General features: G+C 43.2%; 1 protein-coding gene across 10 annotated transcripts in view; it reads right to left on the reverse strand.

Annotated features, from left to right (window-relative positions):
* The window catches only part of UNC80 (unc-80 homolog, NALCN channel complex subunit), a 122877-nt gene extending 98501 nt beyond the window's left edge, over nucleotides 1–24376 (reverse strand). For all 10 annotated transcript variants that reach the window (XM_058027906.1, XM_058027900.1, XM_058027903.1 and 7 more), the window contains exons 1-10: nucleotides 24009–24376; nucleotides 22684–22732; nucleotides 16588–16744; nucleotides 15411–15709; nucleotides 12843–12966; nucleotides 11030–11103; nucleotides 10378–10517; nucleotides 6577–6838; nucleotides 2569–2703; nucleotides 1716–1938 (exon numbers count right to left, since the gene is read on the reverse strand). In XM_058027906.1, the coding sequence (XP_057883889.1) occupies nucleotides 1716–1938; nucleotides 2569–2703; nucleotides 6577–6838; nucleotides 10378–10517; nucleotides 11030–11103; nucleotides 12843–12966; nucleotides 15411–15709; nucleotides 16588–16744; nucleotides 22684–22732; nucleotides 24009–24100 (1555 nt within the window). In that variant the 5' untranslated portion in view covers nucleotides 24101–24376. The remainder of the gene's footprint in view (nucleotides 1–1715; nucleotides 1939–2568; nucleotides 2704–6576; nucleotides 6839–10377; nucleotides 10518–11029; nucleotides 11104–12842; nucleotides 12967–15410; nucleotides 15710–16587; nucleotides 16745–22683; nucleotides 22733–24008) is intronic.
* Nucleotides 24377–27111: the final 2735 nt, after the last annotated feature.

Consider the following 27111-nt stretch of genomic DNA (forward strand, 5'->3'; position numbering starts at 1 on the left):
TGGTGGGATCCCTCATGTGGGTTCATTGACATGGAGACAAAATGGTCCAAACTCTCTGCAAGGCTCTTCCCCTCAGCACATACTGGTTTAGCAGACACCTGCATTCTTAACCAACAGCACCTTCAAGAAAATAAGACTGGTCAGCACTCCACCCTTTGGGGCATGTATAGGAATTTAGTTTCTTCTCCTCTTTCCCCCAAAATCAATATACTATTTTAGAGGAGTGCTAAGGTAAACTAAATTCTTCAAGAATACAAAAAAAAAAACACTGTTTAGTGAACTTAGAAATTTGAAGTAACAAATTTTTAGGTTCAAACATTGTACCTCTGCAATATCAAGACAGTGTAAACCTCACTGAGAAAATACCCTATTTATATTCTATCCAATATGCACCCCAGGAAAACTGTGAATAGAACTTTTCAGCATACTAATGACATTGTTAATGATACTAATGACACTGCTGCTAATAATTGTCATACTGTTGTAATAATTGTCATAATAATGATACTGCTGGCTCTTCAAAGATCTCTCTTTTAAAGAAGGGAATATAAAAATTCTTTGGATCTATTTGAAGATGCAATGCTTGTGTAGTGCTTGCTATCACACAGGAATGGTGGTGTTCAAGTGGAACAGAGATCACTACAGGCTCCCAGAGTAGCTATTGTTCCAGTAAAGAAGTTTTCAGAGAAAAAGTGAACTGAAGCATAAGTCCTTCAAGGTCTGCTGTGAGCAGTTATGTCACAGACATATTTTATGAAAAAATCATTTTGTCAGGATTTTTTCTCCTGAGAAGTCTCAGAGGAAAAGAAAAACAAAAACTATCTGCCCCTGTGGAAGGCAACAGGTGCATCTTTGATTGGTCTCACGTGGTTGTTTTTAATTAATGACAGGTCCAGCTCTGTCAGGACTCTGAGCAGTCACAAGATTTTATTATCATTCCATTCTTTGCTAGCCTTCTGATGCAATCCTTTTCTCCCTATTCTTTACTATAGTTTTAGTATATAATTTTCTTTTAATACAATATATATCATAAAATAATAAATCAGCCTTCTGGAACATGGAGTCAACACTCTCATCTCTTCCCTTGCCCTGGGACCCCTGTGAACACCACCACACAGTTACCAACAGATATGTAATGCAAACATTTATGCCCTGGTAGCTTCCCACTCTCAGGAATGCAATCTCATCCCTTTCCTAGACTTTCTCATCCCTTTCCTAGACTTCTTCACTGCTTCCCTTCAAGGCACTGAAAATGCCAATGCTTAGCACAAGTTACAATGCTATGCTCAGGTTATCAGTGCTAATGATGATCAGTCACAGTGGTTATTTGCCACTCATCCACACAGTCCATTTTTACTTTCAAAGGCCTCTGAAGCTGTAAATAAACTATTGGGTCACATCCTTTCACCAGGCCATGTTATCCTAGTGAAAATACAGGCAGTGTACTCGCTTATGCTTTAACATTCTGCCCAATCTTTTCACACAGATACCTCCTCGCTCTTCCATGCGCTCAAATATCTTTGAGCCTCTGGTTCTCATAGCCTTCAATTCCGCTCAACAACAGTCTTGGAATTAAGAGGGTTTTTTTTAATTAAGCAAACAGAACCAGGAACAGAGGGTGACAAAAGGGCTGGATGAAGAAACAGCCCCTGCTGATCTCTGAACGTTCACAACAAGAGCGACACGGAGCCGGGGGCAGACCAGCGACGCCTCACCTAAGATGGTGGTGGGCCACCCTCCCCTCTCCATGCCACGCCGGTCCTCTCCGATCCCAGAGAAGCTGCCGAAGGAGAAAGTGCTGCGAGTGGGGGAGACATCCAGGTGATCCTCGTGGAGCAGGAAGGGCACCCCCATCCGCCGCTGCCGCTTCTTGCCGGCGTGGTGGAACGGAATCGAGCCCTTGCGCTCGCGCTCCCTGTCCTCTTTGCGGCTCTTGAACTGCAGCAAGAGGACCAGAAACAGGAGCAGTTAAGAAGCTTTGAGGCATGGAAAACAACCACTTCAGGGAAAAAGATAACACAGATATATTTCCCCAAGTGTAACTTTCCACTCTGAGCATTTTATCTTGGCCATTTCCCATGGCAGAGTCTAATTGCATGCCGGGGTCCTGTGAGCATTGGAAGGATTTCAGTCTTGCCTGAGGCTGGGATGGATGCCCTTGGATAATTTTATGGCATTCTTTGACCTTGAGCATGGAATGGATGGTTGGAAACCCAGAGCTAAGGCAAGGGAAAAAAAGCAGAACTCACTGAATTAGCTGGCATTGCAGTGAGCACTGGCACTTAAAATTCAGCACTGTCTGAGCAGCCTCCTCTCATGCAGTTCCATCAGGACAATTACTCGAATAAAGACTTCAGCATTATGCTCAGGATGTGCATATAAAAACCAATATAATAACATGCAGAATCAACTCTAGTGAAAAGGGATGATGATCTCACATATGACATGAATATACATTCCAAGCAGACCTCATGAATACATAGTCCAAGCAGACCTTCAGCAGCTACTTAGGGAGACACTGAGGTGCTGAATCACAGGTGAATTAAAGTGCAGTTTTCTTTCACTCACCTTTTTGAAGATGTTCATGCCCAGGTCTGTGGAGAGATCTGGAACTGCTGGTCTACGCAGGTTGGTCAGTGAAACCTTGGAAAATGCCTCTGTGCTTAGTGACTTTTCTTCCTCATTACATTTTATTGTAAGATCCTGCAGGTCCCAAAAGAAGACAAGCACAAGGAGAAATAGAGGATAATCAGCTTTGAGAAAGGAGCTACTTCCTAGAACTATCATAGGAGCACTGTAGAAGAAAAAGACCTCAAATTCATTACAAAAAAACACTTAAACGTTTAAAGAAAAATAAATGAACAAAATTTAGAAACTTCCAGAATTATTTACTTTGTCTAACCTTTCAGTCACCAAAGGAAAAAAAGTACAGCACACTGTAGAAAACCTCAGGCATTGCTGTCAGCCTGGTCTGGTGGCATGGAAGAACATGTTTGACTGTGATCCCAGGTAAGACTCTAAGTAACTAATTATGTCCTTGAGATGATGGTTTAAGTTCGTGAACAGTCATAATGGTTACCCCTTGCAAAGTGCTTCATTTAAGATCTATGCCCTTAATAACATACACTTTTAAATACACATTTTGGAACTAAACTGCAAATAAGTAACACCATCCTTCAAGAAACTTAATTTTCAGAAAAATTACTTACTCAAAGAAATCTAAGACTTCTAAATCAGTAAACATCCTTTGCTTGTAATAACAGGGCTCTCCAGGCATCATTTTTCATATGAAACTTCCCCTTTCCTATATCACAGAACATCCCACAACAGCAAAAACCACGAGGCTCCCTCACCCCAGCTTCAGCAGAGCTCACCCAACTCACCTCAGCATCAAACCCCACATGCCATACCTGCCTGCTGCAAAGAAGGAAACTGGCACAAACTCAGCTTCCAGCCATCTGCTCTCAATAAAGACCTAATGCCCATCTTCCATGAGATGTTTGTGCAGCTGACCTGACCAAACTCCCTCAGGGTAATTTGCTTCTCCCTAAGTATCAGCTTTTTTCCAATTGAATGCTTTTTTCTTTGCTGTCCCACCAGAAACATTCAGCTGAAAAAGCAGGTCATGCTAAAACACCTTTCTGCTTTCAATGCAGAGATAGCCATATGTCAGGGATAGTTGAAGTGACCACGGTGACAGGTTTAGATCCTGCCTAGGCAGACTGCAAATTGCAGAGCCAGCTTCTGCAGCACACAACTGTGCAGTTTTATGCCCAACAAGGTCCAGAAGAACCTGGTGAAGCCTTTGCAGCTGAAGTCTAACACCAGTTGGTGTCTGCAGCACCAAATACTGGGGGTCACATATTTTTCAGAGATGCTTCAGGCTAATCAAAGACTACCCTTGAATCCTCCCTCTTAATTTTATCAGCACAAGAATGCAGGAGACACACAGCAGCAAGTCTCCTCCTCACCACTGTTTGTAGTACAAAGGGATGCTTATCTACCACTTTGCATACATGATTAAAGATTCAGAGGAGTCACATATAAAATCCAGCACACAGTAAATCAGGATTCAACCCTAGCCACTCTCAACGGTGAGGCCAGCAAGTACTCCACATAGCTTTTTTATTAGCCTTTATAGCTCTCTGGCCCCTTCAGGCTATAAAACATTATATGAAATTATTTTGGATTAAGTATCTTTGCCCATTGGTTACTAAGTCGGTGTTTAGTAGGTGGTTTTTCTTTACTCAGTTTTTGCCTGCCACTTTATATCTTCCCTGCTGAAACACAGCGTGTCAATGTTTTTGAGAAGTTATTGATCACCTTTGAGTAGAAATAATGACACTACGTTAGGAATTTCAGGTCTAGACTGAAAAAACAGTCTAAAACTAAAACTTTAGGCATAGCCCTGTGTCAGACAAGCTTAAGAAGGCTCAGCACACAACCCCTTGTGTTAACAGAAAGGACAAATCCCAACCTTTGGGAGGTGGCATTCACTGCTCTGAACTAGCAGAGAGCCTTTTTTGATGAGACTTATGTAAGAACAGCAGTGAAGTTTCTGCAGTTGGCTGGGATGAACCAGAATCCAGCTGCTTCTGTGTGTTTGCACAGGTTTCAGACCTCAAAGCTGTAAAGAAGGGGGGCATGAGTTGAAAGTTTTGCTGCCTGGAAGACCATTTCAGTTCCTCCATCACAGCTGTTCTGCTTAACACGCTGTAACCCTGGAACAGGATTCTATTTTAAAGAAGTATGGCAAAAATACACTGGACTGACACAGAGGTCACCAAAAGCACTCAAACTCAGCCTTGGAGAGAAGCATGCCCTGGACAGAGCCCTCCTGTTAGCAGCCACAATGTACCCAGTGGAATTGCCAAATGGATTTAACAGAACAATATTAGAGAAGAGCAGTGGAGTCTCCTGAAGTGAAACAGCCTGGAAAAGCAAGACAGCTGTAAAAGGAAGGAAGTGTTTTACAGCATAAAGAGAAGAACCAGGGCAACACTAGTGCAGCCAGTGCCCATGGAAGACAATGTCATTCACATTGCCTCTGAAAACTACTGACTGCACTCCCTGTTGCTCTGGGAGCTAAACTTGCAAATATGCAAAACAACCAGGTTGCAATGAACCAAAGCAAGTAGCAATTTTAAGAAAAAAAACAAGAATTCTGATATTTCCAACACAAAAAAGACATTTGATAGCAAAATGAACAGATCTTTTTTTCAAGTGTGTCATAAAATCGGAGGGCAAAAGCAAAACATGCATGTGAAACACATCAAGAGCAATGTATTTCAATTTTCCCTCCAGGAGATGATATTAGGGAGGGTTTTTTGTACACACACAACAACCCTATAAAGTCTCCAAGCATAGGCAGATTAAGATTGAATAGTAATTCTTATCACCTGGCCTAATGGAGCTATGTTAAGCTTTTCCAGGGGTGAAACACATTATAGAAATTACACTGAAGTACAACACAATTTAAACAATATTGCTGCTGCTGAGCCCTTAGAACCCCAAGTAACCAGCAGCTCTCACAATAATGCTAAGAATGTCTATAAAGTCCTGAGATCTAAAACTAACAGTAGTAATATTTACAATGTTTTTGCTTGTCTTCTAGATTTTGAGCATCTGGAGTCTACTGGAGAAAAGATATTTCACCTTCCTTCCAGTCAATACCTATCAGAGCCCCAAAAGCATCAATTTTAGGAAAAACACCAAGAATTCTGAGATTTCCAACTCAAAAAAAGACATTTGATAGCAAAACAAATAGGTCTTTTATTCAAGTGTGTCATAAAATCAGATGGCAAAAGTAGAATCTCTGCTAAATTTTGTAAGGCAGCTGCATCAACTAAGTAAATTGGCATTTGCTGCACATGACAGGAAAAGAGGGCACAACCTAAAAGTAGCACAAATCCACAAGGAGATTAACTGAAAATGCAACAACATTTCTTTTTTTATCTCTGGAACAGGTGAACAACACAAAATGAAAAAAATATTTAAGCTCAAACACAAAGATCTTTAGTGGAGCAAGGTTAGGAAGACAGGGTTCATTGCCCAGCAAACAGGGAGCAAGACTTGACACCTATTAGAACAGTTTCTCAACTAACACTATTTTGTCAATATTTTAGCACAAGAGTTTCTCTGAAGTGTGCAGTCCTGTACCAAGTGCAGTTCCTTTCCTCTCATTTGAGGGAGTACACCAGGGAAGCTCAGTGTGTCCTGACTATTACACTGTAATGCAAAGGCGTTGGTAACCCTTTCTTCTGACAGCTGCAGTAGCACTTTCTCACATTAAAAGGACATTCTCACATTAAAACTAATGTTATCCCAGTTCCCCCTAGATTAATTATCCCAAATCAACGCTCCAGCTTTCAGCAGTCACCAGCTGCGACTCTCTGCATCAGATTCTGCACTTCGAAGCAATCAATTTTGCTTTTCTGAACCAATGCAGGTACCTGACTGTAAGACTGACCTGGAAGTGAGCCCATACCAAAGCTGTGCCCACCACTACCTGACCAGCAGCCACTCCACAGCATCACCACGACAGCAATTATCTTCTTACCGCCCACAGCCGCTCACCTGGGTTTTGTGGGTGTTCACCAGGGAGGGTGCAGCAGCCACCATGGAGCTGCTGCGAGGCCGTGGCAGAGGGGTAACCTCAGGCTCAGGGGGCTTCTCAGGCTTCTCCTGCAGCATGTGCCTCAGCCTCTGCAGGTAGTACATGAGCGACCACTGCGTGCCCTCCTCGGACCAGTGCGGCTGCAGCAGGCAGCGCAGCACGGCCACGTCGAAGTAGGTGGCGTAGCGAGACTTCTGGCACGGGGGAATCACCAAGGACACCCTGTTCCAAAAGGCAGAGAAGAAATGTCAGCCCTCACGTTCCTTAGGCCTTCTTAGATACCCAGCTCTCTGCATAAAGTCCTTTGGGATTGAGGTGCCTAACTGATAATTGAAGGCACCTAACTGGATATTTGGCTTTCGGCGTCCCAGAGGACTCCAGCACATGCTCTTAGGTGTTTTCTTGGATAGGGATGCTTTCTTAAACTGTGATCTAAAGATAAGCAGTACCTGTGCTGAGCAATTTGCTCAGCAAGAAGCAGAAAACCCTTGAGCATCTGCAGCTCTGATACTAGCAATGCATATTTAGGAATGGTTTAGATTTGAACATATCAGGCCTTACTTAAGAAAAAGCAGGCAAGGCAGCAAAGTTAGTTAACCTTTTAAGCTAATTAAATTGACTCCTACATAAATAAAAGCTACTATTATGAGCATTCTTTTCCAAGGTGCTCTAGAGAAAAGCACCTTTTAAAATGCTCATTATAAATTTATTGCCCTATCAGTTTCCCAGTGGATTTTAATATGGGAGTTCCTAAGTATTGCAGAAATTAGTGCACACAAAAGCAAGGCGGCTGTAGTGAGCTTCATAAATGAGAATCTAGAAAGTTCAGATTTCAAAGGCATCTATATGTCCTTCATAGAAAATGTTTTTGCAATAAAATGCCCCCAACTTTTCATTCCTAATGTTTTATACCACTTTTCTCCCAGCAGAGTACAACTGGCCTGATCTACCCTTTGGACAGTCTCTAGCTGTCAGGAGACAACATGTCAGAAAGAAGCAAGTGAAAGGGAGTCATAGGAAGGAGAATCACATGGTAAGAGAAGGTGTGAAATGCTGGGGGTGGTGCAGAAACTCTGGATTTTTTTTTCTTTTTTTGGTCTGTTGAACACACATTTTGAAAGTCTCCACTCTATATTAGAAGGTCACCTCTGTGACCTGCTTATTTCTGGGACTTTGGGATTCTATAAAAATTAAGAGTGTTTTTATGCACTATATTCTCAGGCATTTGAGAATTAACACAAGAACATCAGGCTGGTGGGTTTTTTTTGTTAAAAGCCATTTTTATTATCAACTCTGCAAACAGTGTGGACAGGTCATCCCCATCTCCACCACATTCTAAGCAGATGAATCCAAGGCCGTGGCCCAGGAAAGCCCAAGGGAACAGCAGCACCTCTGACCCCTGGCACCTCTGAGTGCTGAAGTGCTTTGCTGGATCTCTGCCCTGTGCCCCCAAGGCAGGCATGGAGCTGGCAAAGGAGAGAGAAGTGTGCATGGAGCACTGACACCAACTGGAATCACATGCACCCTGCTCCATCTTACATGCCTGGAAACAGGGAGCAGGTGTCAGGGCTGGGCTTGGATCAACACATGGATGCAGAGCTCAAACTTGCAGAGGAGAGTTTGCTGCCAGCCCCACAAGCCAATGCTGGAGGCACTTGGAAGCTGCAGCCCAGCCTGTGTCAGCATATGCCACACCACACAAAATACACTCAGAGTTTCTCCCCTAGTGCTGTATTCCAGGTAAGAAGGCTGCAAGTTTGACAACTTTGAAATGAGCTGTCACAAAAACCTGAAAAACTGATTTAGGAAAGAAAACAACGTGAAATGGGAATATGCTGTAACATTTTCCCTACAAAATTGATGTGAAGGGTGGTTTTGTCCAAGTTTAGGAGTGATTATACACTCCTAATAAGTGCATAGCACATACACTTATGTGTATATAGTGCAAATAGTCTACAAAAAGCCAGAAGTAGACTCAAAGTACCCCAGCAAAGGAAATAAAGCCTGTCATCCCAGTAGCAATTGCCAAAGGGCTCTGCAGGACCCTGAGCAGTGTGTGGGGCTAAATAAACAGCTTTTCATGCTCCCCTATTCACAGGCTGGAGCAAGGCATGTTTTCCTTAGGAAATATTTGTAATTAAAGTCCTTCCTGCAAAGTTTATTCCCCAGGCAGCCTGTTCAAGGTAGCAGCTGGATAAAGGGCTGTGGTTTATTTGCTTCAGGATTAAACTGAATCATCTCTATATGGAGAATTACACTGAGTGAAGGAGCAACACTCAGCTAAGGCCAGAACAAGCCATTTGTTTAGACACTTTCTGAAGAACCAGAAATCAAACCCTGTAGTTCATTTAGAGGAAAACCTAGTGCTTGTACAATCAGCTGATGGGTGTCTGTGACTGCAGGGAAAGTGGAAAAGCAGCCTTCCTTCAACCCCAGGCCAAGGACAAAGGAATACTTTGGCTGTTGGTAAGCAGAGTAAACAACATTTGTTCCACAGTTATCTGTTGCTTGGCAACCAAAGCTCCCTGTACAGTTTTAACTCATCAATGAGTTCTGCAAATGAGGAGGCATAATGATGCTCTCTTCAAAGCCTGTCTGGAGCTTCATCCCCATGGCAACAACCAGGCCCTGCTTGATAAATTGATCACCTGATTCTGTCTTCTTAAAAGGTTGCTTATTTTTTACAGCTGTGCACTCTCTGAGCAGTAGTGTTCACACACAGAAAGGCAGCTCTGTCCCCACCTTCGGTTTTACTGGCTCACATTAATAGAAATTAAATACAGATCCAGAACTGACAACGGGCTTGATTAAAAATCCCAAGGGATTTTGTTTTACCTCATTCTTGATGGGATGAGAGCCTTAAGGAATAGCTTTTTCCTTTGCATCAGTGAAAAAATGCCCTGAGCTCCCATTTGAGAGAGATCAGAGCTGTTCCTAGCTGATATTCAGAAAAATCACTCCATCCTCTATTTCTGTCACTGTAATGAAGCCATTTCCTAAAACTGCAGTGTTTTGGACATGACATTTATCAAAAGAGATAAGCAACAGGACCAGAGCTTTCAGGTGTTCAAGTGACACCCCTAAATCCATAAATACTTAAAATTACAGCCCTGCCTCTGCAAAATCTCTGAAAATACTCATCTTGATTTACTTTATGGCCCTACCGAATGTCCGGCACTACTGAAAATCTGCTTCTACCTTTCTGTGCCAAAATCTAGATGAATTTATTAGTGCCAAGCTGGAAACCAGAGTCTGAGCACTGCAGGACAAGCTGGAAGCACATTTTCATAGCTGTGCTTCTTGGTTAGTCTGTTCCTTTGGGTCAGTAAAGCCAGCCAGGCAGCAGGATGCAAAGGAGACATAATGAAGGCAATGAAGAGAAACTTGCAGAAATTCTTTATTGGGGGGAAAGAAAATCTGGTCAGAAGGAAGCCAGATAATATCCCAGTTGGCTGAAGGTGAAACTAGCCTGGAAGGGGTGAACCTGAGGGTTATTTTTTGAGTCTTTAAATTCCAACATTCTAGAATAGACCAAAGAAACTGTCCCAACAGGCCAGCTACAGATTTCTGAGGACAGCAGCACTGAGTAACAAGTGCTGCCTTCTTTTTCATCACCCAGAGCTGAGATTTGTTGAATTAAGAATTTGATACCAACATCCTGCACCCTCAGCATGTCCAGACAAAACTGCATGCAAGATGGACTTGTTTGACCTCCACCCCTGAATTACATGAGCCCAAGTTTCTCCTGAAGGTCTCTGTACCTGGGATGTGCAGAACTTCTCTCCTGGGATGTTTGGGAGGACACACTTCCCTCCAAGGAATTTCCAGGATGACATGCTGAACCAGAAGCCTTTGGAGGTACAGGATCTGGCTGCGGTGCCTCACACACCACCTGCAGTCCCTTCAGATAGTTGCAAAAAAGAAAATAAGTACATGAATATATTACAGGTATATAAATATGTTTATGTCTCTCAGGTTAGTTTTATAAATGCAATTTGGGCTTAGACACAACAGTTACTTACACCATAAAACCATGGAAAAACTGATCAAGCCTGGGGCTTCTCAATGCAAGGCATTGTAGAAGTAAAGGGTACAACGTACATTGTACAGCTCTCTTGGCCAGGAGAATGATTTGGGATGGAAGGGACCTTAAAATCAGGCTCCAACCCTCCTGCCATACACAAGATCATGCTTCCACCCTATCAGACAGGATAAGGCCAAGGAGATCCAAACAGATACACCCCACACCCTTTGGTTCCACTGCAAACAATGCTGGGAAGCCTTAGCTGTGAATAACTGTAACTTCAGGAGATGAAATGCTTTAGGTTGCTAACTGAAAGTTCTCTTGCAATATTTATTGCCCCCTCCTTCAGCACCTTATTCAAACTTGTCAAACTTCAGCACAGGATTTACCTCAGTATGTCCACTGTCCAGATTAGGGGATTCACAAGTCACATTCTGATTATTGGTGGGAGAACTTCTCTTGGCTGAGGAAAGAAGTCAAAGCAGGACATTTCAGGAAATGCTTCCTGCACTATAATGTACCTATTATAAAGTATTATAATAAAAGCATAAACCAGAAAACAAAACCAGCCATCTATCTGCTGCCAACTTCCTAGGCACTAATCACAGCCATAAAAAGAAAATAGGACTGGGTTAGTTTTTTCAATTCTTTCTATTGTGTTGTCAACAACACTGTCTACTGAAAACTCTCTATTTCTTTAAAACTAAATTTGAACATAAATTTTGTTCTAAATCCATTCACCATCAAGTGTGTTTCCTGTGCAGAGTAGTGCCTTTTATTTTGGAGCTCTTCATCCTATTTGTATATATATTCAGGTCCTTTTCTAGATTACATCACTCAGAGTGTATTGTGATTTCCAATTTGCCAAATGCCTTCAGCACAGGAAATAAATGAATGTCACACAAAGTTTGATCTATAATGCTGTAGCAGACCAAGGGTATCAAACAGACTGGTATGACAAGTCTTGAAATCCTGTTGAAAACAGTGCAGGTATGACTGTTAATGAGACACTGCAAAACAAATACTGCAAAGCTTCTTTATTAGTTTTTTTATTTGTTGTTTGAAAGAAAATTGAAGTAAATTTTACTTTATTTTTTCCCACTTTGTGAAAATGCTAGGATAGCAGCATCTTCCTCCACATAAAAGACCTCATTCCAATTAGTATTTCTGTCCTGCTGAAAGAACTTTCAAAATATCATAGAGAATTTTCTTTCCAGACTTTACTTCTGAAACTATTTTTAGGGATTTTCTGACCACACATAGACCTATAGAAAAAAAATCCAATAGTCAAAGAAAACTTAGGACTGATTTTCTCTGTTAGTTCCAGGGCTGAAATACTATATTTTAATTCTACAAGTTGAAGTGGAGGGACAAAGAGCAAGGTGTAAAAGACTGTTTTAAATCATATGGAAAACCTGAACCTTTTTAATTCTGGACTTTCCCAGTAGGTCTACAAAGTCTTCAGAACAAAATATGACATCCAAAATGATCTGTTATCAGAAAAATCTAATTTGGTGAATTACATTTTCACTATTGAGAGAATTACAGTTCCATGCTTTTGAGAACTGGAAGCAATGGTACAGCAGAATACCCAGCTAACTTGCAATTTCACCACATCACAGCAATTATAAAGAGCTATTGCTTAAAATATACAACAGTAAAAATGGGAGGTTTTTTAGGACTAAGCCAGACAAAAAGACTTGGAAGCCAAAGCCTTGGAAGCCTAAGCACCCAATTCCAATTTCACTATGGCTGAAGCACAAAGGAAAAGCAACCCCTTCCAGTATCCAAAAGTGAATTCACAACCTAGGCCTTCTTTGGACTCTCTTGAAACTATGTTTTCTAATTTCATAACATGCTGGAAATCAAATTTTTGACAGCAGAACCACCTGGGTGCTCTTCACTGCTCATTTTTGTCCAGTGCCACTTTGGGAAAGATTTCCTCACTCATGTCAGGCTGCTATGAGATACTGTCAAGTTACAAATTTCCTATTTTTGATGGTTCTCCCATCTCCTATTTAATTATTATGCAAATGTCAGTTGACCCTGAGGGGGAACAACCTTAAACTACTCTGAGGTTTGACTAGCTCCTGCAGGATCAACACATTCCTCCACGTACAGAATGCAAAGGCAGCACCAGGCAAACAAAGGCAAAGCTTTGCCAGGTCTCAGGAGCTCCACCAGCACAGCAAAGTCACAGACCTGTAACGATGTTCCTGATGGGTTTCACAAGAGCATTGAAGGCAGAAACTTCAGGCTGCCTGTGCTCCCACATTGGCTGCCAAATGACAAGGCCACTGGCCAGCCGGAACGTCAGGTCGGACTCCTAAGGAGAAAAACAGAATGCTGTTTCCACTCTGCAAAGCCTGTCATGTCTTACAAGAAATAAGGGATGCCATGTGCAGCTGTCCAGTCAGTACATGCTAACTCAAGGGCTACTGACAGCATTCAGCAGGCTCTATACATGTCAACTATAGCTAGTGAAAAATCACAGGGAAGTTACAGTCCAAAAATACACAAAGGTTTTTTTTCAAGGGAAATTTCTATCCTAGTCAATGAACCCTGTTTTTCCCTGGACATTAGGCTCTAAGAGAAAAGACCATTCTCATTACAAAGTATCCCTTTTAATTATACATAACCACTTTTTTAGTATTCAAGCTCAACTTTAGGATTTACACTCTACGACTTGAGCTTCTTCCCCAAAAGAATACTAAATATTTAAGCATTCCTTAGAAATTGAGGAAACATGTAACAGATTACTATGAAGTAGTGGTACACATCACTGGTAACACATTATTGTTATCATTAGCACTGTTAGTACTTGAACTTGTCAGTACATAGAGACACTGGTACTACTTCCACCTGTGCTAACCTTGTTTTACACAGGCAAGCAGCTGAAATCATCTAAATTAGTACACAAGTCAATATTAGCAGGATCAAGGGGCAGCTATGCACTTAGCTGACCTCATGTCAGATCTACATTGGGAGACACAGATGTCAGTACTGCCCCAGCTACCCCCAATGTGGCAAACAAACATGGTTACAGCAGTTTTGGTGGTGTAATTTCAGGTGCACAGCACTCTCCTATTGAGACAGCCCCAGATGCCTTGGCATTTGGAATGGATGATGCAGACAGAGCTACAGGAATGGCAGGAACCCACTGCTTGTAGCTCCCCAGCCCTTCTATTCCCCCACCCTCTGTCAGTGCTCTCTCATCATAATCAACTCACAAGCTTGGTTTTAATTACTGTTTCTACTAATAGCAGCTTGCAAAGCTTTCAGAGCTGCCAGCAGTGACACTGCATTTTCACTTGGCACTGCCAGCTTGTGGTGACGTGCCAACACTTCTACCTACAGCCATGCACTTAAAGAACTACATGCAGCCCCCAAAGCCTGATTTAAAAACATTTTGCTGAAGGCAAAAACCCTCCCATAAGTTAGAAAGTGAACAGTTTAGGTCTGTCTATGCAAACATGTGTTATTTCCTTGAGCCCATGCATTCCTCTGGCTATCAGGTAGTGAGTGCTCTTCCCCTGAGTCTTAAAAGACATCAAGAGGACACTGCTCACTTAGTGAACCACTTAGATGCCTCATTTAACTCCTTTCCTGCACTTCATTTTGATGACAGAAATGTGCATGCTTTAATTGGCTTTTCAGCGTTCATCACCCCAGTGTTCCAGAGATCTCAGAGATTTTCAAGGTAAATTTGAGGTGCTGTTATTAACCCCATCTTGAAAACAACATGCCAGAAAGATTTATGTTAAAGATTGGACGTCCGATCTCTAATAGCCAAGGTCTAGCCCCAGTTTCATTCCATTTATTCAAACAGCAGCCTGCATTTTTGTGTGTAGTGCAAGAAGAATTCAGTATTTCTTCCTGTCCTGTCCCAGTAGCCTACAGACAGCTACTAAACAAGTATGAACAATCTGAGCTAAATAAATAAAAAACTACTGCATAGGAACTCAGTAGCAGAAGTAGAGAAAGAATCTAGTTCTCCAGTCTCACTTTTACCTGCCTGAATCAAAAGATTATCCTTCATCTCCTGTTCCTTCCTACTGTTGCAGCATAGAAGGCAGGATTAGAACAGATAGCCCCATCACTTCATGACTTTACAGTCCTTTTTTTTCAAGGAGCTATTCTTTTTCAAGGCCTACCTGGAAACAAAGGCTAAATGGCAGCCTCCCAGAGCATGAAGAAAATCTTTTCATCACATCACTCTGCAAAGGTGATAAATTAAAACTAACAGAGGAACCCCAGCAGACAGGAGGCCTGCAGCCTGCTTCACACTTCAGAACAAAGGAATGCTCCATTGCCTTTGCCACTGCCATGCTTGTAACACTGTCCTGCTAATTAGCATCATGATGATCAGTAATGACAACAACAAACCCCAGTGGCAGCCCCACTGTGGAATCTCTGAAATCCCAGCAAGGCTTTTCTGGGGCATGGCTGAGAATCACTGGAGCAAGTTAAAGCTCATAATCCTTTCTGCACTTTTCAGGATCCCAGAGACTTCACAGGGGCCACAGATCTTTGCCATTCCCAAAGGCTAAGAATGGCTTGCTTTGTATATTTTTGTCTTTGTGCCTGCCTGATGCTGTGGTCATTGTTCATGGCACTGGAAGAATTTCTTCCCAATGGCAGCTTGGTAAAATATTTCCAGCAGTACCCCAGTGTGTACTGTGAGCTGAATTAAATAACCACAAAGGCAGAATCATTCCTTTGCTGCCCAGAGCTGTCTCCACACAAGAACCCCATCAGTGTGCCACTTACTCTAATCCTGTGGACGAGGGGAGCAAAGAGGAACACAAACAGCTCCACGGTGGCCATGGAATTCTGGAAGAACTTCCTCCTGTTATTCTCCTCCTCATCGGTCGCGGCACTGGGCCGGGGATGCCCTGGTGATCCTTGGTTTTCAGCCTGGTGGATAAAGGCACTGCTGCTCCCTCCCCAGCTGGAGCCTCTGTCTCCTCCAAATCTGTCATTGCTGCAGTCCTGAGGAGCCTCCAGCAGCATCCAGTGAAGAGTGTGAAGCAGCTTGGTTTCAGCTACTCCAAGCTTATCCTGATGTCCTGTATGGAAAAATCCATCACATTATCTCATAGGGTTTCCAATAATGATACTGCTCAGAGTTGCACTGGAGGCTGGACATCCAACTCTCAGATAAGCATTTGAAAACTAAAATTCTACCATGAAAAGCACCAGCATTCTGTCTCATTGCATTTGAGACCTCCTAAATCAGAAGCCTCCATTTATTTCCCAGCATTTGGAGTTCAGTCTCTGCAAGGTCAGCTGCAGGGCATGAACAGCAGCATGGACACAGAGTGGTCCCAAAAGAAAATAACTCAACAGCCTTGTCTGACTTTATTGAATAAGACAAAATGCCAGTGAGCACTGCAAGGTGCTCAAGCTGTTTCTTGTTCATGTTCTCTACTGGCATGCTTCAGGAAGCAAATCCCTGCTGAAATCAGTACAAAAGTAAATAAAGTAAGTTGGATTTGGATCTGCCCCTCTATTGATTATCTGCTGAGAGTCACATGCATTGGTCTAAATAAAAAGAAAAATAGGAAGAAAAACCCCCAAAAACTGAAGATATTGAAAGTACCTGCTGCAACTGACCACTGCAGCATGCCTTGAAAGAAATACATATTCCTACAAGGAATCCATGCCTGCTGGGTGCCAAAATAAATTCTATTATTGCTGGGAAATAACTAGCAAAATATTATTGAACTACTCTGACTCTCTAGCTCATCAGACCACTAACTTTACTGGGGAATATTTCACAGGTTATCCTCCCATAAAAGAGAAAGACAATCATCAAGAAAGGCAATCCCCAGAGGAAACTAATTAGGATTCTAGGGATTTGCAATGTGCTGGCACCCTGCGCAGCAATCTGTCACATTTTAGCTGATAGCTTCAATAATGAAAACAAGCTCACATGAGCACTGACCTAGCTTATTCCTGTTGGAGAGCAGCGTTGCAGTGCAGTGCAGCACATGAGGGAGAGCAGCTTGGACAAGCTCCCAGCGAGAAATGCTCTGGATGGCTTCAGAGAGAGCTGGAGAAAGGCCATGCAGCTTGTTTTCCACTAAAACTCTTTCAAAAGACTAAAAGAACCAAGGAAAAAATATACGTTATGTCTCTTTCTTCACATTCCTTCTAGTACACGAACATCATCTTTTAAAAATCTCTAATTGTACAACTGAAGAAAATTTTATAAAATTTGTCCTGAAAAATACAGACTGCAACTAAAGCTCACCAGACATATGGACATACTTGACTAAGAAATGAACGGACCACAAAATATATTTTCTGCAATATAAGAGAATTGAAGTATCATCTGTATATTAGTCAGTGCTGACATGAAGCCAGACTTGCAGCTCTGCTGGGTAAAGCCATTAATCCTGTTAGAAGTCACAGGACCCAGGAGAGCCTGTATTTGTGGACCTGAGTGCTGCATATTCTTTCACACACATGCTCTTTCAGTTTACTGTAACATAAAGGGCAAACCACTAAAGGTATATGGGCCTTAGGAAATGCTTTCACACCCTGTCACAAAAAATAATCCGTGTACAAAATTTTTTTGTCGAGCTATGACGTAATGGTTTTGTGAACACTTACAGAGCTGATGGCTGCAGCAAGTTCATTATTTCCACCTCAATCAACACAAAATAAGGCTATCTACCACTCAAATCCCTAAGGAAGCTCCTTACTGTTAGCTGCTCCAACTGTTTCAATAAATTGTTGCTGTGATCAGATACAAAGATCCCATTATAGGTCACAAGTGCAGTTATATTCCTTCACTGAAGTACCTACAGCAAAGATAATACCAATGCACATTCTTTCCATAAATCAGCTTAACCTCATGGTTACCTATTGGCTGTTTCACCAATTTTACCAAGTTGTGGGCAAACTGTTGCCCAAAAGATGCTTCAAAAGCCCCTCACTCCAGATTCACAAAGCTTCCCCTGCAACACCAGTCATACCAATTTTTTCTCCTGTAAAATTGAGGGGGTGGTAATAAGAATAAATTTGGTTTATTTACAAAAGAAGAAGAGCAAAACAATTATGTCAAAACATGTTCTCCTGAATGAGCAACCACTCCCAAGCATGGCATGCTAACCTGTGCTAACAGGCATCCTCCTGCCTGTGCCAGCAGCTGGGCACATTTGTTCTCTCAGTTTTTGTGGCCCTGTTTGCTCGTGTGGGCAGACATGAGCTGCTCTACCAAGAGCTGGGGGGCCTGGTGCAAGCACAGTGCCACACCATTTGAGTTTTACAGCATCCAGCTGTAAACTAAATGGTTCTGTTCTCAGAGACACAGAAACACACATCTATATCCATTAGAGAGGGCTAAGCCAACAGACTGAACCCTGAAATACTGACAATAACCACCAGAGCTGCCAGCAAATACCAGTGTGCAGAAGGTCACACTGCTTACCTACTTGAAACACCAGGATGCAGTCAGAAAATGTAATACACTTTCCTTGTGGACCAAAAATGGCTGAAACTGGAGGGCTTTGCTGTAATACATGGAAAAAAACACTGGCTTCCTGAGGATTAGTCAAAAATAATGTGCCATGGGTCAGGTTATCAGCCACATGTGTTTCTCAGCACCAGGAATGGATAACCTGTCCACCAGAGAAGGGATGCTTCAGCTCACCCTTACAGTGATCTGCTGGGGACCACAAGCATGTGAAAGGAAAAGTCTCCTGCCATTCAATCCTATCAGCTCAGAAATGGGGGCAAAATGAAGGGATACCAAAGCTTTGGAAGCCCAGACAGATCAGGGAGCAAAGTACCCATTGTAAGGCCTGATTCTGTCCCAGTCAGGATTCACAGAGGACAGAGAGTGCATTAGTATAAAGACAACAGAGGTTTAGAGTAAATATCCCAGTAAAGGGATTATTACATAACAAAAGGAGGGAGCAAAGCAGTAAAATATCCCCAGAAGAAGAACAAGAGGTGCATTGTTATAAACACCACAAAAATTGAAACAGCCAGGGAAAAACATGAGGTTGTACTTATTGTTATCAAAAGAGGACAGGGACTACTCCTTAGTCATTGCTCCAGCCAAACACTCCTATTTCCATTCTTCCATTAGCTCTGGGGCTCACTGAACCCTTCATTCAGCCAAGCCAATCCCTACAGAAGCCAAAAGGAAGGTCAGTGCAGAGGTAAGCAGTTCCCACCCATGTGTGTGAGCAGGACCAGCTCCCTGAAAGGCCTGCCAAGCACCAGTGCTGCCCTTACTGCATTGAATCATCTCACCTCCAGCACAGAAGCCAAACCATAAGCTCACACTTTACTAGAGTGTACAAAGCTGTTCAGTTTGCAGGGCAAGGGGAGGGGAAAAAAGAAATCACTGGGAACACCAACCCTGTTCTGAAGTGTGACAGAAAACACCTTGTTGCTCCCTGGCTTTCTATTCAAGGTCTCATTCCTGGGTACCTCAATGGCATTAGGTAGAAAGTCCCCAGCAATTGCCTTCTGCAAGCTCTGCCCCACTGTCTGCGTGCTTCAGAAACTCAAGAGGCAGCTAAGCAGTTTGCAATTTTATCTTTAAATTATTCTTGTATTTATCACAACATTTTGGGCTGCAGAGCCATTGTGAAGATTTCCCTTTGTGGTTAGCCACCACATTCTTCTGTTCTTTCCAGGCCTGAGCAGAAAGCAAAATATTTCTGTACTACAATGAAAGATTAGCTTCTGGAATAGCTTATCTGATCAGAAGCTTCTGACACAGAAGTACTACACGTTGCCAGAAAAAATGCAAACACAAAAGCTGCTGTAAGGAAACCACTGAATGAATGCCCAACAGGAACATGCAGTTCTTTGGACAAGCCTTCCTGAGGAATTTGCCTCCAGACACTCAGGATGCAAGGTCCTGTGTTGCTCCTGAGCCTCCTTTTCAGTGTGTTGTGACTCTTCTCGTTCAGGACCTGCTGCAGGGGCAGAAGACCTAATTTTCACTCTGCATGAACTAAGCAACCACTGGTCCAGCTGAGAGGAGCTCCATGCTCAAACAAGAAGGCTGAATGAGACTGTCTGAAAAAGCTCCCTGTGAGTCAGAAGACAGACACTGTCATGCCCTGGGTATGTCTAGAGCCACAGCCTCAGGGCTGCAGCTTAGCTAAGAAAACAGCTACCTACTTACAGCAGGCTTGCTCAAGCCTGCAACACCCCCCACGCCAAAGGCAGATAAAGAACATCTGCCAAGGGGATAGTGAGGGAAGCTGGTGCCTTGGCTGGAGAAACAGGCCCTTTCAGCAGGGCTGTGTGTGTGTTCAGCTCCCTCAGGACCACTTACACAAGCATTTTTCCTTTTAGCCTCGTGGTGACAGCTGTTTTCACAGGGAATGGTGGCCAGCCTTGTCTGGCTGCCTTCCCACTGCTGCTGTTCTCCTTTTACCTTCACGTCCACCAAGAACCAAAGGTGCTGCCAAATACCTTGTGACCAGGATCAGCCTGTGGGACACTGCTCTGTCCTGTACCTCTTGTCTAGGCATCTTCAGGCTATCTGTTCCTGTCACAGCACATGCCACAGCTGAGACACCCATGATGCAGAACATCACCACACAATTTCAAAAAGCTTCACCCCATACAGAGTAAGATCATGTCACTTTAGAAGGCTTCAAGCATCTGCCCTTTTTGTCCTTCAGCCCAGCCTTTTATCCCCTGCTGTTGCTGCCCTGCACCTGTGTGCCCTCTGTTCCCTTTGGTGGTTGGTCAGTGCCCCTGGGCACTCCATGGCTCGTTCCCTTCAACAGCATTCACCTGTCCTGCACAGCTGTGCCCACTGGGGATGAGGCTGGGCCAGCCCCACTCCCAATCACCACAAACTGAGCAAGGAAGAGCTCCTGGAAAGATCCAGGAACCCGGGAGTTCATAGTACAAGTGATGGTAAGGCTCCATTGTTTAATAAACAAAGCAATAATATAAACATTCACAAGTAGTGAAACACAGATGCCAAACACTTTACTCACAGAAATTCAGTTTTCTGCAACCATATCCATTGGCTGGATCAAAAAAATAAAGGTGGCCTCTTTCTGAACTTTGTCCCACAGCTATACTTTAATTATCCATAATATCAAAACACGTAATTACATTTTCAAAAACAACAAAAAACAAACAAAACCAAAACAAACCAATAAAAAAACACAAAAAAAACCACCACAAAACCCAGAAAAGAAGGAAACTTGGAATTTGCAGGATCCTCCAGAAAACATTTGAGTTCCTCCACGGCCAATGCAAACCAGAGCAGGAGAATTCAAGCCTCAGCCTACAGGCATGCCTACAGCAATGCTGGCTAGAGAATTACCAAAGGATAGACCAAGTAACAGGTGCACAGGATTTTTAGGCACACTAGTCAATACAGGGGTGTTAGATAGTTAGCAGGAGGTTTCAGAAGACAAGTCAAGAACCTGTCAAGTTCCAGAACCCTGTCTCACCCATGCCTGCAGCACTCTGCTGTCACACTGGATAATACAGAACGTGTTGGTGTGGGCACATCAGCAGGAAAAGGATGAAGCAGAAGGCAGCAAAAGTCAGTTCAACCTGTAACCTACAAAATTCTCAAAACTAAGTTCCACCTTGGAAAGTTTTCTACCATAATTTAATGATTATGGTAAGAACTGGAGAAGAATCAAGTTCTTCATCCAAGAGGTGGAAATTTATTGGATCTTTATAAAATGCCTGTTTTCAGAGCTCCCTTTATCTTGGTTGAAGCATGTAATTTCTGTTGTCTCACAGTCTAGGGATTTTTTTGGGTGTGGTTTGTTTTTTTTTTTTTTTGTTTTTTTTTTTACACTCAGTAAATTCCAGTATGCCCTCCCAGAAGAAAGATGCTTTGGAATTTTCCTCAGGGAAAATTCCTGATGCCAGCAGCACAGCAGGAAGCAAAGGGACTTACAGGCAGAGAGGCACATCACAGGGAGCTCTGCCCCTCTACCCAATAACAACAGGAATGAGCCCACAGAAGGAGCCACAGCCCCAGGTTAGAGGTGCTCCACTCCTGGCAAAGGACATAAAACAACAAGCTCCATTTTCCAGATATTGTCAGTGGGCATTAACCAGTCATCACTGCTGCATATGTTAGAATTGAGCATTTTACTCCCCTACAAACCAAGCCAGCACTCCTCTATCTCTACCTGGTATCTAGCAAAAACTCTGAAAAATTTATGGATTTCTTAGAAGAAAATGACTCAGCAACAGATAAAGCTTCTCCAGCATAATGTCTTGTGAGAAGGAAGTCAGAAAATTGCTGCAGAGAGACCTAAGAACTTTAAACTATTGAGATACACGTCCAGACAAAATTTTTCCACTCTGTCAAGTTTGGCTGCAACTGACTAATGTACTTTAAGTAATTCAAAGACTAGCAACCATTCAAGGAATTCTCAAGTTCTCTAGATAGCCATCTTATTTGAACTTGCTTCAAGTCTTCCTTTTTTCTCCTTTTTGGCAGTAACTTGAGGCTTTATTTGAAGTACTTTTAGAAATAATAGTTATTTATATCTGCATAATAGCCTCTCCTTAAGTCTGATAAGATATGCTCCCTCTCATTTCCAGCAGAAGTGTTTCCCATATTGCACAATAGTAAAAGTATTGTCCAAAGCCTGTTAATATTGTTTAGATTTTCCATATTATAAGCTTGAAGCACCTTTGGCAATCATAAATTGAAACTACATCAGTCTCATGCAAAAAGCACATTCACACAGGATGAACTGCAAGGTTAGACCCAGACGGTCACAGCTCAGTTTGTCTCTGTCATTATTTATTTCATTACTACAGCTTTACTAATGAAATACTTATCACTAATATCCAAATGAATTATTTTTGTTTTGTCTTAAGATGGGCATGATATGCAGATTCTCTGTATGGGAACAATTTCAAATCCTTCATGTGACAGAAGTACAAAATGAAGCTGAATGCACTAAGCCCAGGTCTGGTGCAAGCTAAGCACCTTGCTGATCAGCACTGTGGTCAGACTGATCTGCATGAAAACTCAGTGACCAACAAGCATTGAAAAACAGACACATGTACATACCACACAGGAAGCTTCATATTGTTTCCCCAGTTTAGGTCTTAAAAATGCACTGAAAGAAAGGAGAAGCAGCATTAGAGACCCAGTACATCAACATGTATTTTTCTTAGTTATTTTTAGGATTCTTTTCATGTCAGAACGTTGTCAAAATGCTGACAAACTCATTGTAAAGGAAGACATAAGCCAAAACTATGTTCAGATACCTGTTGATGATATCTGCAAAATGCTTTTATGTTTTCCAGAAGAAGTGCCCACCCTGATATGCCAAGAGGCATTTAATTCAGCCCACACATTCCCAGGGATAAAATCTTCCAGCAGACAATTTTCAGCCATTTTACTTCAGTGAAATATTTTTAACATATCCTGTATAAAATTAGTTACATGTTACCAAACTTTGCCTTGCCTCTATTTTAAGCCAGAGATCAACTTGCCAGCTCCATATGAAATATTTTTTCTGCACAGCTGCTGATGTGGAAGGCTCATGGTGAAGTGCAGGCCTGTATGCTGTATGTAGAGAACATTCACCCTCTATCATTCTCCTCCAGAATGAGATCAGAGTAAATATTAAAAAAAAATAATCAGGTCACCTTACTGCAGTTTATTTTTTTTTTTTTTATTTTGAAGGACACTGGCTGTGGCATGAGGGGATTTTGTGACTGAGGCCTTAAATTAGAGCCACAACCTTCAAATCTCCCAACCTCCCCCGCAATGTTTTCAATCTAGAATCCTGCTAGGACGGGAGGCTGACAGGACTCAGAAGGAACATAAAGCACTAGATGTACATTGAGCTTGCCCCTCACACATGTCCAATCCCTCACTCTGCAGCCCTGGGAAATGAGGGGAGACTTGGATATCTCTGTTTGCATGCTGGCCTCTCTGAGCACAGATTGCACTTCTAGGACAGCTGCAAATACAGACAGAAGCACAGCTGCAGGTCTGGTGCAGCACTGAGGGATGCTGCCTCTGCTACAAGGGCTCCTCCATGAGTTCTCTTAAAGATGGGGGATGGAGGGGATGGGGAGCACGGGACAGGGATGGAGGGAAAGGTGCATGGACAAACAGACATGGAGGGTTTAAAGTCAAAGCAAGACGCTGCCTGGGACTGCCTCTAGGTTTAGCTGCCTTGAGACCTCTTCCCACAGCCGATACACACTAATTGCTCTATACTGAGTTAAAAAAAAAAAAAAAAAAACGGTTGTTTTTTTTCCTCACGGCTTCACATTGCAGCTGCAGTAATCACTGCATCCTCCCCGCCACTGGGGCAGCCCGCATCCCCTCCGCACTCGCAGTGCCCTGTTGCAGCCGCATCCCAAGCGCCCCGCTCTTACCTGGTTTGCCTCCACAGGAAGGTCTGGATGGGCAGAGGGATGCCGCGGCCACTCTCCTGCTCCTGGCCCTCGGAGCTTTTCCTTTTCACCATGGTGCCGGTGAGAGCCGCCGCAGCCTCAGCAGACGCGCCAGCCGGGATCTCCCATGGCCGCCTCAGGCCCCCGCAACTCCTCACGCTCTCCCCTCCATTGCCCGCAGCCCGCCCCCTCCCTCAGCCCCGCCGGTGCAAGATGGCTGCAGAGGAGGCAGGGAGGAGGAAATTAGGGGGAGCGAAGATGTCCGCGTCCTTCGGCTTCCTCCGAGCCTTCAGCACCTCCCTCTGTGGCCAGCTCCCGGTGCCCGGAGCGGGCGGTGCCGGGGGAGGGCGGCGGGAGGAGGCGCCGCCCGCCAAACTTCCCGCACAGCAACAGGGCAGCCCCGACAGAGAGAGGCATTCCCGGAGCATCCCAGAGCCTGCCGAGCCGGGAGAGACCCTCCCTCTCTTCCCTCTATCCCCCTTCCTATCCGCTCTTCTTCCTTCCCAAATGGGCTGAGAAGGGAAGCAAGGCACAAGCCCCCCCCGAAAGTGCAGGTCGGTGATTGCGGGAAATGGGTTTGTAGAGAATACTCAAAGCCGGAAAGAAAGCTCACATAATGTGTGCATCTCTATGCAAACTTTGAGGTAAGGAATGCCGACCTAGAAATGCCACGGAATGGGACAGACATTGCTGAGACAAATGAAACTAGAAACAAGTTTCAAAGGATGACCTTGCAAATAAGACTTGATACTTTGGAGAAATAGAACTAGCAAAGATGCATTGTATCATGACCCACAAGAGGTAATTCCAGATGATTAGATGGTTTAAGGCATTTACAGCATGGCATAGCTAAAGCTAATAGGCCAAGAAACGCTTATCATGTACTGTAATAAAGAAATAGTTGGCTTCTAATTGTGATGGAGCAAATTTAACATCTGCATTCTCACTCTTCACATGAGACTGAAAATAGAATAAAAGTTTTTAAATCTCTCTCCATTACCCCATCTCTGGGTCAGAAAAGAGCCTAATCCAACAGGTGGCAGGAACAGAGGAATTTTGGGGTAGTTATTCCACAGATTTTTCTTACACCAAAGAGCTGAGGCAGAGATGGAGAGGATGGGAAGAGTCCAAGCAGATTTACTGGTGCTTCCATTTAGACACCAGACTGATTTGACTAATACAAGCACTTGTTGGAGTCAGGTTTGCTAGAAATATTTCTCAGGCACTGTCAGATTAGGTCTCCTTCTCTACCTAAGAATGTAAGAGGATAGTATACTACAACAAATAATTAATAGAATAAAATGAAAGACCAATGCAAATTCACCCCAAACAGTTTTCACAGGAAAAAAAAAAAAAGTGACATTTGGTTGCTTATATGAAGACTCTTTAGAGGACACAAATAGCTTTGAAGTTCAGGATTATTTTCCTTACTCTCTCTGTGCATAGCCAGTCATAAACCATTTGCAAGTGGAAGTTACACAGCCCAGCACTGAGGAGAAATTAAATCATTTGTTGGAATTTTGTTTATCATTACTTTGTTGAAATTGGAAATAGAACTGCAAACTGCAGTTCTAGTCAAGCTTGCCGTTTGAGTGCAGCATGTTGCTGTTCAGCCAGTCACAAAAGGCACATAAATCCCTTTATTTGTACAGAGGTTTAAAGTTCTGATGCAAAACAAATCAGAGAGCAAAGGAAGCATTATCAACAGCTGGCTCTGTCACAAGAACTGCAGGCATAAAGAGGCAGATCTCAAACCCAGACAGGCCGTGACCAGCACTAAACCCAGGAGGTGGCAAAGGTACTTTACATTAAGTTCGACAGTTGCTAGAGACAAGTTTTGTTCTCACCTTGTTTTGGAGACAATGCCTACCACCACAAAGCTGAAGCAATCTGTATCTCTGTGAGTACAATTAATTGCATGTGTAAGAGAAGAAGAAATTTTAGCATCTGGAAAATTTTATTTATCTCTATACTGAATTTCTGCTGGCAGCAAAGACTTTCAGATTTGCAGTTAGCATTTGACCACACCTAAATACTAACACTACAGCAGATGCTACAAAGGCAAAGTCCTGTAAATGAGCCCCTTGCCTTCCCTTACGGTTGGGAGAGAGAGGAAAAAAATAGAGTCTTCAGAGAGGCCATCATAGTAGGACAGCAGCAGTGTCCTGAAAATTCACCTGTGCTCTGTTCTCTAGGCTACACTGGCACCTTGGGCTGGCACAGAAACACAGGTCAGTCTGCCTGCAAAAAGATCAAGACTACTGCAAAAAGTCTCTTCAAAATGATCAAGACTACTGCAAAAAGCCAAAGCAGGTGAGGGAAAAGCGGAGAAAGCTCTGCATGACTGCAACTCCTAGCCCATGCCAACTGCTCAGTCACAGAAGATGCCCATGACACTAACCAGCCATTTCCTCTCTCACTGCAGGCAAGAGGAGTCTGACATGCCTCCAGATCACAGGATTCTGCTTGATCACTCCTTTATTCATCAGACAGTTGTTTACAATCCAGCACAGCAGGATTTTAGCCTTGATCCAGAACCAGTCAGGGCTGGCAGGATAGCACAGAGTGGGGACACAGAGCAGAACCTGAGCTTGAAGCCCCCACCCCACACAGGAGTGCTCAGAGCAGGGAGCTGCTCAAACCTCACTGCCTTGCACTTGTTTCCATGGTTATGCTCTCCAAGTTCCCACTCTTAATCAAACCCTGCTGTACACGCTCCTAAGAATTCACATCTTGTTTATCTGAACTCTGTTTGCAGAATCCAGGCTCTCAAGAGCATGTCAAGCCATTCTGTTGTGCAGCAGCCTTTCCAAGAGCAAAGCTGCAAAGAATTCCTAAATGCAGGGAAAAAACCATTTATTTGCGTACATCCTCGAGATCTTACTCTTCCACTGGCTGCCAGCAGGCTTCTGTCCTGGCTGAGCAGACCCATCGTGAAGGAAAACCCTTTCTCTCTAGGGACAAGCAGTCACAGAAGATCAGCACTGACAGATGTCACTCTTTCTACCCTTTCCCATATGGGTCTGTCAGGGAGAAGGAATGTAAAACTTGTGAGAAGTCTAGGAAAGCCCTGTTTTTTCTTTAA

This window comes from Melospiza georgiana, chromosome 7 (genome assembly GCF_028018845.1).
Source record: "Melospiza georgiana isolate bMelGeo1 chromosome 7, bMelGeo1.pri, whole genome shotgun sequence".
Lineage (NCBI taxonomy): Eukaryota > Metazoa > Chordata > Aves > Passeriformes > Passerellidae > Melospiza > Melospiza georgiana.